Genomic DNA, 12,420 nt, shown 5'->3' on the forward strand with positions numbered 1-12,420 from the left:
CCAAGAGAAATAAAATCCATTAATCATGTCCACATGTTAGCTGCAAATGGAAGTAAATTTTCATGAGTTGAATTCTCTGTCATGCTGCAGGCTTGAGGGTGTTGGCACGCACTGTTTCCTCTCAGTTCTCTTTGTTGACATTTAAATTCACTCACTGGATGTGAATGCCAGCATTATTGCCCATTCCTAATTATCCTTCAGAAGGCGGTGGCAAGCCACCTTCTTCAACTGCAGTGGTCCATGTGCTGTAGTACATCCGCGGTGCTGTTAGGAAGGAATTGCCATGATTTTGGTTAAATGTTACTTAAGGAACTGCAACTTGGTTCCAAGTCAGGTTGTTGAGTGTCTTGGAGGGAACTTGAGGCAATGTCATGTTTCCATGCATAATTTTTCCATGAAGAAAATGGGAAAATTGGAGAAGTTGTAGTTTTGCTCTTCTGTAATACATACTTCTGCAGTATATCGAGGAGTTGACTGATGACATTTTGAAAATGGAAGCAATTTTTAAAAAAAAGGCTGTGAAGTCTAAATCTGGGGAGTTCCAATCATCCTATTCAAATCTTCCTGACCAACTCCAAATGGTGTTAGCATGCATGACCCCAGTAGTTTGGAGCTTATGCTTGTTGCTTGATCAAGAATTGATATTTTAAATCTTAATATGAATGCAAATATTTAAGAAAAGTGGACAGTTGATTTGCAGCAGGCCTCAAAGGCATAATGTCTTTAGTACATTGAAAAGAATGAGAATGCATTATTCATGCTCCCTTTACTGCACAGAGTGCTGCAAACTGATGTGGAACATTTTTTGCTTTCATCTAATATTCCTGACAGGGTCAACTAGACAACGCTGATCCCAGGCTTTCTACTGTGCTGCTATTGAACGAGTATGTAGAAGTGCAGTAGTGTGCCTGACACAATGTGAATTTTTGTGTCTCTTCTCCTTTCCTTCCTTCCTGTAGGGAAACACCTGGCCTCCACTTTGGGCCTTTCCCTGATGACGCAGCTGGGATCAGGAACTCCGACACAATAACTATTTTTTTCTTGGTATTTAAAGTACCCTTCAACATCCTCTTCAGTTCTATATTGGGATAAGCCAAACTAAAATCCAGCAAGCAGTTGTTTTTCGAAAAGACAAGTTCTAGGGATGGGCTATTCTTTCAAATAGACTTTAGAGACATTAGCAAAGTTACACCGTGAGAAATTTCCAGCCATATATAGTCTCGGTATGCATTGTTGTGTGCTACTGCTACTACATCCTGTTAGCAGTCCTATTAGTTGTTCCTTTGTCGCATCATTTTCTTTGTCTGAAGACCAATAACAAATGCCAAATCAGGAAGAAGGAGGCAAATTATGGCATATCTGAACACAGCCAGTGATTAGCTTTTGAAGTTGGCCAGAGGCATGCCTTACCATGTAGGTGGTTATAGGGTTAGGATTCCAAAGAGTTGATCCTGATGGTTCTACTGACAGTGGGGCTGGAGGAAAGATTACACAACTAATCTATGAGGGATGGAGGGCAATGAAATTACTCTAGACAGTGTACTTTCTGACTTAGTGCACTGCTTCTTTTCTCATCCAGTTGACATCTCCGCAGCCTTTGTCGTCAATCACACTGTTTTCCTCCAATCTCTCCCTTCCATTGTCTATCTCAGTGAAGTTACCTTTCCTGGTAACTTTTACCCATCCATTCATAGCTCGAACAAAATGAGTACTGGATTCTTTTCCCATCTTGTGCCATTATATCTGCAGTCCCCTTCAATCAGCTTTGCTCCACATCCTCTACATGTTTCCCCTTGGTGAGACCATTTTATGGCAGGTCCCAAATGTAATATGCTGAGAATGCCCAGCTCCACAACTCCATTCCTTGCCTCAACTAATTAACTGTCTCTGGTCGTCAGTCTTCTTATCTCGATGAGCTACGACTTCTTCAAACTGAACTTTGGCAAATCTGAGAACAGTACCTAGGCTTCTGACACCAATTCTATACTGTTAGCTCCATCTCCTTCATGGTTAATGTTTGTTTGTATTGGACTGATTTCTAAAACAAACGGCAACTTGTTTAACATCATATCAGTTGCCATCCCAAAGGCTTCAGCTTCTAATATGAATGTAGTATGTTTCACCCAGCTTTCATGCAGTTAAAACCCTCATCTCTGCCTTTGTTTCTCTAGGCTTAACAATTCCATTGATCTCATGACTGATCTAATATTGTTTCCCCTCCATAAACTTCAAAGTCCCAAACTCTGCTATCCTATGAAGTTGTGTTTATCCATTGCATTTTTGCTTCCTGAACTAAGTAAGCTACGGTTATGTGTCTCTGGTTTAAAACTGCCTTCCTCTTGTTTAAATCAGTTCATGGCCTTTTGGTTCCCTGTCTCTTTCACAACCCCATAACTGTCTGAGAATGATTTTTCTGCAGTTCTGCCCTGATGTATAATCCACCTCCACCATTCCTTTTCTCTCAAAATTGGGAGTGCTATCTTATGTCTTGGCCCAGGTGTCTGGAATTCTCTTCCTAAACCTCTGTATTCCATTAATGTTTAGTACTCTTGGACTTGAGTTTTTGATCATCACACTGAATATATCATCCTTTGCTTAGACATTCATCATTGTAAAATCACAGTACAGGTGTGAATTTTACAGGTTATTGTGATGTGGAATGGCCTTGGGTTTAAGGCTTTAGTTGAGATTGAGGAGAACAATGAGATTATGTATCATTATGTGTACTGCTTCAAATAAAAGTTTATCAAGATTGAAATCAATGGATTTTTCTTTTGTGTATTCAGGCACTGGAAGGAAAGATGAGTAAATGGAGTTGTGGTAAAGATTAACTGTAAACTGAGAGATTGGTGTGTTCCTGTCCCTATTTCTTTCCCATCCGTCCAAAGTCTCTTTCCAATGTTTTAACAATATCTTTGGTCCTGCCCCATGTAGTCATTCTTCACCCAGTTCATGTCCTCCAATTAACCTTTGTGTGCAGTCTACCTTGCAAGCATAAATACTCAATAATAGTTCATCAAAGAAATTCTGAAGAATCAGATGTGGAGGCAGAGTGCTTGAAAACTGACAAGTTTGTTTTTCAAACTCGCATACCTGTTTGATTCAGACTTGTCAGCTGATATAATTTTTTTCCAGCCCTGCCTCATCTTGCGATGTGCCCTAAAGTTGTTTCTTTCATTACATTGGTGTTTAAAAAAAAATGCTGTGATTGACAGTAGCTGGAGGGTTGAGGTTATTGCTTAACCAAGCAATGAAAAGAAGCACACAATAATGTTTGGTTGTTTGTCTGCAGTGCACTCATTGGTATGTGTTTATTTTTTTTAAATCCACGAGTAATCAAATATAATGTACTTGTTTTACCAGTCTAGAAGTATTTGGAGAATTCCATTGGACACTGTTTCTCATTTAAGTTGCTCATAAAAGGCAAGTCATGCATTTGGGAGAGGATAGCGAGAAAAACTGACATTTCTTCTGGCAAAACAACTAAAGCTCCTGGATGCACCCTGCAGATTTGCACAAGGAGTCTGTTCCAATCCTCCTTTTCAAATAGTGGCAATTGTTAGAATATATTACAGCAGTGTATTGGGTGGAAGATTACAATTTTTCATTTGAGCAGGAACCTAATCTCATGTGCTGAGAAAAATCGTACCAAAAATGGTGGCAAAACAGCTCCTTTATAGTAACGCAGTGAATTCACAAAATGGTATTTGTATTATGATTATGAATACACAGTCACTGATATTAGCCTTTAATATACTCAGTCCATTTCATGAGATAATTGAGGATAGGAAAACTGAGTTGAGGTCAGTGATTGGCCGGTATCCTGTTACGTGATGGAGCAACAGTGAGGGGCCTTTATGATTTGCATTTCTCCTGTTTTTTATGTTCTTCTCATTACTCTGTGCAAGTAGTAGTCCTTTTTTTTCATATTAACAGGCAAAGTCAAGAAGGCTCGACACATCAGCAGCTGCAGTTACAGCAGCGAACCTATCAACACAGCCCATCGTCATCTCAGACATCAATGGGATCTACGTCAGTGATGCAGCCACCACCCTCACCAAATCTGCTGACTGCTCAACACCAACAGACCCCCCTTACAAGCCACCTGAACCAGCAATTCCAGGGTGACCCATTGGCCATTGTCTTGCGAGCTCAGCAAATGGTAGAAATCTTGTCCGAGGAAAACCGTGCTCTTCGGCAGGAGTTGGAGGGATACTATGACAAAGTAGCTAAATTACAGAAGGTAATACATGTTCCATTAGCAACATTTACAGTACGTGTAGCATGAATGAGTAATTACTTTCTTATGGTATCATAGGCGATTTCCAAGAGGATTTGATGAAGAGGTAAGTCATGGATATTACTCCTTCATCCTTGGGGCTGAATTCAAAGTCATCCCTTAGAGGGAATAAGGTAATAGTTTCTTAGATTCACTTCAATTAAATAGCTTTGGGACAGTGGCAATCGTTGCAGGTGCAGATCCATATCCTGAAACTGCTCTTAAAGTGGCAGTAAATTAAAGAAATCTGCTGAAGTACTTTGCCTGAAAATGGAAATGAAAATATGGCAAGCATGCTTTTCTTGAGGCACATTTTTAAGATAAATTAGAGGTAAACCTTCAACCTCGAATAAATTGAGGGAATGTCAGAAAATGTTTTTCAGTCTAATATTTTGTGACTTTTAGCTGCGGTGTTTGTAAGTACTCTGATTCATTTTGATTGCTTGATATACTGTAGTTTGTAAGTTCACTGATCTCACTGCACCAACATCAAATTCTTCAGATTTGGGGAAATCTAAATTTAGTTCACTTTCAAAAACCAACTTACTGAGACATCTGACACTGTTGAATTTTCTCAATACTTGGCACGGAGTGCATGCTGTTTCCACATAAAATCTTAGAGTCATAGCGATGTACCGCACGGAAACAGACCCTTCGGTCCAACTCGTCCATGCCGACCACATAACCTATATCATCCCATTTGCTAGCACTTGGTCTATACCCCTCTCTCAATCCTTCCTGTTCATACCCCTCCAGATGCCTTTCGAATGTTGCAATTGTACCAGCCTCTACCACTTCTTCTGACAACTCATTCCATACATGCACCACCCTCTGCGTGGAAAAAGTTGCCCTTTTGGTCCCTTTTATATCTTTTCCCCTCTCACCTTAAACCTACGCCCACTTGTTTTGGACTCCACCACCCTGGGGAAAAGACCTTCCCTATCCAAGTCCCTCATGATATGTGTCTGTGTGTAGTCACATAATACTTTTGAGATCCAGAGAGCTTTACTTCAGATTAGTAGTGATGAGGATTAGGCAATTTAGAAGTGTATGAGTAGTTACTGGTTTAACCAGATAAAACTGCATAATTTATTGTTAAAGACTTTCTGACTGCTTGATAAGCTAGGATTAGCAATGTTAGACTGTTAGTTTGGAGCCAGTGGAAAGAATTCCAGTCAGCACTTCCAGTTTCACTTAAAAGCCTGGACAGCTAGCCTGTCATGCTGTGACTTATTACTTCAGATGCTAAATTATAAAGTTGAGGGATTAAACTGCTTCTAAAGTTCCATTGGCAGTCACCATGGAGTCACAAGGACCCAAAAGGAACCTCATCTCTCAATCTTCTCTCCCTCCAAATTGGTTGCTAGGTGACTGAAAAATGTACTTGATTCTCATTAATTGGGCAAGAACAGGATCCTCTTCATAAGAGCATTAAAAACAGTTAAATTAACATTGGCAGACTCTTGATCACTGCATGAATACGCACCATCCTCTATCAAAGTTCCAGTCTTTGGAGACATGGATCTTCAGGAAAAGCTGCCAGCTATTGAAACTGATTGACATGTTAAACTTTGAGTGTAAGACCAAGGTGAAGAGATAGTTAGCCTTTCTGTTTGTGTTCTTTCCTTAGTGGATCTGTTCTTTTGGGTTATGTTTCATTTTTTGGAGTTATTTTTAAACTCTAGAATTAAGGCAGCCATGTCTAAACTAGGCAGGAGGGCCATCTGATTCATGTGTGCTCCCCTGAGAGAGCTGACTTGAGCATAGTAATCCAAGGTGAACACTCAGACTATGACGAGATGCAGAGAGAGTGCAGTTAACACTGAAGCAAATTGAGATGAATTGAGTGCTTAGTTTCATGTACTCCAGCCTCATGACAACTAAATATTTCTTATTTCAGCTTAGATTATAGAGAGAGGATGATGCTCCTGAGCAGAAACCAAGGGAAAAGATAGGGAAATCAATCAACAAGTTAATCAAGGCTGCTGTTTTCTGTCTTTTGCTGCTTTGACGCTTGACATCTAAGATCGCAAATGGCACATAGCATGCATAGTTCAAAACAGAGGATGTTACTGTAACGCATGTGGGATGGGAACACAGCCCACTTCTTCCACAAATTTGAGCCATTCTCTCTATAATGGACTTGATCATTTAATTCTCTACTTCCCAAGTGGTTGTGTTATTGAATAAGCAAGCTAGAGTCAAGAGTTCACATCTGCCAGAATGTGTTATGAAATTGAACTCAGTAATTCTGATACTTTGTGTGGTAACACCAGAGAAAAAAAATCACCTCAGAAAACTGAGATTATTGTCAAAAATTTGACTGCTTCTTTAAGGTCCTTAAAGGACAAAAAAAATCACTCCGCCCTGTTCTGACTTCAGCCCCAAGGTATGTTGTTTACTGCAGCAGCTAGTTTTTATGAAGTCTCTTTAATGTAATAAAATATTCCAAGACATTTCATGATATAGCAAAACTTGGCAGATCCACATGTGGAAGTATTGGACAGGGGAGCGGGGCCATTATAAGGAGTGTGTTGAAGGAGAAAAGAGAGTTAGAAAATTTTGGAGAGGGTGTTCTAAATCTTGGGATCTTGACATTTGAAGGTACAGCTCCTAACAGTGTAGTGATTAATATCAGGGTTGCTCAAGACGCTGCTGGGATTACAGAATCACCGATATCTTGGAATCCTGTAAGGATGGAGGAACGAAAATGGGGGGGGGGGTGGAACCATGGAAGTACTTGAAAATAAAGGTGAGGATTTTAAACTGACCTGTTGCTGAACTTGGATCTACTGTAGACCTTTTGAGCACAAAAGATGATTGGACAAAAGTTGGTGTGGTAAAGAGCATGGGTAACTGAATTTTGGATGACATTGTTTTTAATTAAGGCCATCCAGGAGTGTCAGAACAGTGGTTCTTAGAGTGATCTAGTCCACAGGTTAGTCCAAAATGCAAGTTACTACACATTTTTCATTGCAGTTAAGGTTGACCAGTGAACACCTATTCAAGTAATTCATTTTTAAAAAACTAGTTTCCCATTAGTCTGCTTTAAAATAATTCCCGTAAAATTTTCAGAATCTCTGTGTGTAACTATGTTGATAGGTGCAGTACTGACTGGTCTGACCACTGATCTGAGGTTTTCCATCTGCCTGACTCCCTGCAGATGTTAGTATATTCCTGAGAACCTTTCTGTTATAATGTCTGAAAGAGAGTCTAAGTTACTCAAAGGGAAACAGGGTTATTATTGTAAAAATGTTTTCCAACAGGTTTGGAGTGTTAGTGAGTCACCAAATCCAGAAAGACCAGAAATTTGAAAGCAAGTTAATTGAAATCTGATCTGAGTCCCCTGGGGATTCCATTTCAAAATCTCTGACTTGAGTGTAGTAATTTGCTAATATGAGTTTGATATTCTCAACATATTGCACTTTAGAATTTAGGACAGCTCCAACATTGGCATCAGCCTGCAATCATTGTACTACCTTGAACTGGTCAAAAAATGATGGTTCTTATTTCTGAACCAACTCCAGTACTTGTATCTGTTTTGAGCTCCTAAATGTATTATGCATATTCTGTGAATCTGTTGCTTCAGGCACTGGTGAAGGAGCTGACTGGAAATTTTTCTTTTCATGTAGCTGGAGATGGAAATTGAGAGAGTTTCAGAAGCTTATGAAAATCTGGTGAAATCATCTTCCAAGAAAGAAACCTTGGAAAAAGCTATGCGGAATAAGTTAGAAGGTGAAATCCGCAGACTTTACGACTTCAATCGAGATTTGAGAGGTAAATGTGTCTTAATGCTTCAGTAGTTTTGTATCTGGTGACTTGGTCCATTCCACGATAACAATACTCTTCTCTATTGCTCACCTCGCATAGAATCATAGACAAATGTCTGCTTTCCTGTGTCAAAGAACGATGTATTAATGAACAAAGTTAATTGGCAAGAGGGGAATTGGTTATAAAATAAGTTTAAATTTATGAATGCTAGCTGGCAAAAAATTTTCTCCTGGGTGCATTAACTGGGGATCATTGTGATGGGAGCAAAGGAAAAAGTTAGATTCTATTTAAATAAAAGATTATTGAATTTTGCCATCAGTAGCAGCAAGTAAGGTAGATGCAATGATATCATTTGATAGGGATTAAGTCATGGAGCTGAAGTAGACCATTCAGCCCGTTGAGCCTGCCCACCACTCAATGAGATCATGACTGATCTGAGAGTCCTTGATGCGAGTCTCCTGCCTTTTTCCCCATAATTTTTTTTCCTTATTGATTAACTACAATAAATACTTGAAAAGGGGCAAAGCATTTCGTATAAATGGGGTTGGGTTGGTTACTGTCACTGTAATGGTATTTGGCTAAACAAACATTGTTTCCCTGCTGTACATACTCGGGTTCTTTAGTATTCTGCCTTTTGAAACTGCAAAGAAGTGTTATGGTGGTCAAGGAGATTGACAAAATTCCTATGCCTGTCTTAAATGAAGATATTGATCAGCTACTCTGAAATCTGTTCAATTTATAGCCGCAGTTCTTTAATAACTAACTAATTGAATATTTTCCTAATTTACCTGCCTGCTAAGTTGTTTTGCTGATGTAGCTTACAATGTTGATTCATGTGTGTTTTGGGCAGGTTTCATTTGTTGAAATATCAGCCAATATTTGAGAGTAAATAGTCAGACTTCCAACTCTGGGAAGAATGATGACACATTTTATAAATTGTACCATTTGGGGTTTGTGGCCTTCCTTGTGTGCGAAACATATTTTGTTGTCCTACATTCAAAAGTTCAATGGCAACAATTACATTGTTAAGCTACTATATAAATACAACATCTAGGAGGGTTTTGTAAAGTAATGTGTAACCAGTCCAACTCTGAAAGGGGCCATACCAGATCTGGAATTGGGGAATAAGCTCGCCAAATGATCTAAGTGTCAGTGGGGAGCATTTCAGGAACAGTGACCATAATTCGGCAAGTTTTAAGTTACTTATGGATGAGGATAAGAGGAGTCCTCTGGTGAAAATACTGAATTGGGGGAAGGCTAACTACGACAATATTAGGCAAGAGCAGGGGAATGTAGATTGAGGGCAGCTGTTTGAGGGTAAATCTACATTTGTCCTGAGAGAATTTTTAAAGACCAGTTGATTAGAGTTCAGAACCAGCATGTTCATGTAAAAATGAAGGACAGGGATGGCAAGATTCGGGAACTTTGATAAGAGAAATTGAGTTTAGTCAAAAAGAAAAAAGGCATAATAAAGTTTAGGAAACTGAAGATTAGATTCGATTCCCTGCGGCGTGGAAACAGGCCCTTCGGCCCAACAAATCCGCACCGACCCTCCGAAGAGTAACCCACCCACACCCGTTTCCCTCTGACTAATGCACCTAACACTATGGGCAATTTAGAATGGCCAATTCACCTGGCCTGCACATCTTTGGACTGGGGGAGGAAACCGGAGCACCCGGAGGAAACCCACGCAGACACTGGGAGAATGTGCAAACTCCACACAGACAGTCGCCCAAGGCTGGAATCGAACCTGGGTCTCTGGCGTTGTGAGGCAGTATTGCTAACTACTGAGCCAGCCACCGTGCCACCAAGACAGACAGTGCCATTGCGAAATATAATGAAAGCAGGAAAAAACTTAAAGAAATAGTTAAGGAGGACTAAAAGGAGTCAGGAAATTTCTTTGGCAAATAGGATTAAGGAAAAATCTGAGGTGTTTTATGCGTATAAAAGAGCAAGAGAGTAGCTAAGGAAAGGGTAAATCCACTCAAGGAAAAAGGAGGGAATTAATGAGTGGAGTCAGAGGAAATGGATGAGGTCTTTAATAAATACTTTGCATTGGTATTCAGAAATGCGAAGGATGTGGTTGGTAATGAGCCTAGAGAAGGATATGTTGATATTCTAGGGCATGTCCTTATAAGAAAGGTGATGTTGTGTGTTTTGAAAAGCATTGTGAGACAAGTTTCTGATGGGAGGCAATTACTGGGGTGATGTACCAAGTCTTTGTCTCCTCTTTAGTCACAGGAGAGGTTCCAGAGAATAGTCAGTGGAGAATAGTCAGTGTTGTTCCTTTGTTTAAGAAGAATAAGAGGGATAATCCCAGAAATTACAGGCTGGTGAGCTTTACCTTAGTTGGAGGGAAATTATTGAGAAGATTCTTCGAGAAAGGATTTACTCACATTTGGGAAAATATGTATTAATGATAGGCAACATGGCTCTGTGTGGGGCAGATCATGTCTTTCAAATTTGATTGAGTTCTTTGAGAAAGTGGAACAGACGATTGATTAGGGGAGAACGGTGGATGTAATCTATATGGACTTTAGCAAGGCCTTTGACAAGGTGATGTCACCTAGGGTCTGTGATGAGCTGGCAAGATGGATACAGAACTGGATTTGCCATAGAAGACAGAGCAGCAGTGGAAGGTGTTTTTCTGACTGGAGATCTGTGACCAGTGGTGTTCCACAGGGATCAGTGCTGGGAATACTGTTGTTTAAGACATATATAAATGATTTGGAGGAGAACGTAGACAATCTGGTTAGTAAATTTGTGGAAGACTCAAAGATTAAGGGGACTGCAGATAGTGAAGAGGATTGGCAGAGGAGAGAGCAGGATATAAATAGGTTGGAGCTTTGGGCAGAGAATTGGCAGATGGAATTGTGGGTGATGCATTTTGGAAGGCCTAATACAGGAGGGAACGGTGGCACCCTAAATAACATCGGCAAACATAAGGATATCTGTTTACAGGTCCACAGTTCCCTGAAAGTGGCAACGCAAGTGGCTACATGGTCAAGAAGACATATGGCATGTTTGCTTTCATCTGTTAGTGCATAGAGTATAAAACATGGCAAGTCATGTTGCAGCTGTATAGAACTTTAGTTCAGCTATATTTGGAATTTTGTATGCAGTTCTGGTCACTTCAATACCAGAAGGTTGTGGTGGCTTTGGAGAGAGTATAAAATGGTTTACTAGAATGTTGCCTATTTTGGAGAATATTAGTCATGAGCAGTGATTGGACAAACTTGATTTGTTTTCACTTCAACGTCAAAGGATGAGGGACAGCCTATAGAAGTTTACAAAATTATGAGAGGCATGGATAGTCGGAGTCTTTTTTCCCAGGGTAAAAATGCCAGTACTAGAGCATATAGATTTAAGGTAAAAGGGGGAAAGTTTTCTAAGGAGATGTGAAAGGCAGATTTTCTTTTACAGATAGTAAGTGCCTAGAATGCACTGACAGAAGAGGTGGTTGGAGTAGATGCAATGGCAACATTTAGGTGGCATCGTGAGGCAAATACATGAATAGGCAGGGAATAGAGGGATATGGACCACATAGAGGCACAATGTTTTTAATTTAGAAAGGCATCATGTGTTTCTGTGGGCTTGGTGGGCTGGTCGGCCGTAGGGCCTGTTCCTGTGCTGTACTGTTCTTTGTTTTTTGTCCCAAAGTGCTCTATTAGGCATTATATGAGACTCTACATTGGAACAGATGACTGAAAACTTGTAAAGCAGTAGGTTTTAAGGACAGTCTTGAAGTAGGAAAGCATCATGTAGAGGCAGGAAGGTTAAACAGGGGATTCAGGACTGGGACAACTGAAGGCATAGACTGCAGTAGTTGAAAGCTCCTCTGGGAATCACATCTCCCAATGAAGTTGCACATAGTCTGGGTCAACCTCAGAAAGGTGATTAGAACTGGAGAATTAAGGGTGGATCAGATTATTGTATGACTGGAGAGGATTGTAGATATGGAGAGGCCAGTTTATGGATGATTTGACTGAGTTTTAAAATCAAGATATTACTCAACCAGGAGCCAGTGTAAATCAGAAAGCACAGGAGTGATGGGTAAATGGTGGTTGGTGCAAGTTAAGATCTGTCAGCAGCTTTTGGATGACCTCAAGTTTGCAAAGGATAAAATGTGAGAGGGCATGATACCCTCATCTGTGTCTTTATTGTATCAGCAGAAGAGCTGTGATAAGTGATGGTACAGAGGTAGAAGCAGGGGTCTTGGTGATGGCTCAGATTTGTAGTTGAAAGCTCCTCTGGGAATCACATCTCCCAGTGAAGTTGCACATAGTCTGGGTCAACCTCAGAAAGGTACCATTTGAGGGATGGAATTAATGATGGGTGGATTTTTTATTGGGGATGGAAGACAGTGTTTA

General features: G+C 40.2%; 1 protein-coding gene and 1 long non-coding RNA gene across 4 annotated transcripts in view; one reads left to right on the forward strand and one right to left on the reverse strand.

Moving 5' to 3' along the window:
- amot (angiomotin) overlaps nucleotides 1-12,420 on the forward strand; it is a 128,119-nt gene that overhangs the window by 85,456 nt on the left and 30,243 nt on the right. For all 3 annotated transcript variants that reach the window (XM_072595363.1, XM_072595364.1, XM_072595366.1), the window contains 2 exons: nucleotides 3,937-4,243; nucleotides 7,912-8,056. In XM_072595363.1, the coding sequence (XP_072451464.1) occupies nucleotides 3,937-4,243; nucleotides 7,912-8,056 (452 nt within the window). The remainder of the gene's footprint in view (nucleotides 1-3,936; nucleotides 4,244-7,911; nucleotides 8,057-12,420) is intronic.
- Nucleotides 1-12,420, reverse strand: part of LOC140495985 (uncharacterized) — a 108,451-nt gene that overhangs the window by 13,088 nt on the left and 82,943 nt on the right. The window lies entirely within an intron of this gene.

This window comes from Chiloscyllium punctatum, chromosome 25 (assembly GCF_047496795.1).
Source record: "Chiloscyllium punctatum isolate Juve2018m chromosome 25, sChiPun1.3, whole genome shotgun sequence".
In the NCBI taxonomy this organism is placed as follows: Eukaryota; Metazoa; Chordata; class Chondrichthyes; order Orectolobiformes; family Hemiscylliidae; genus Chiloscyllium; species Chiloscyllium punctatum.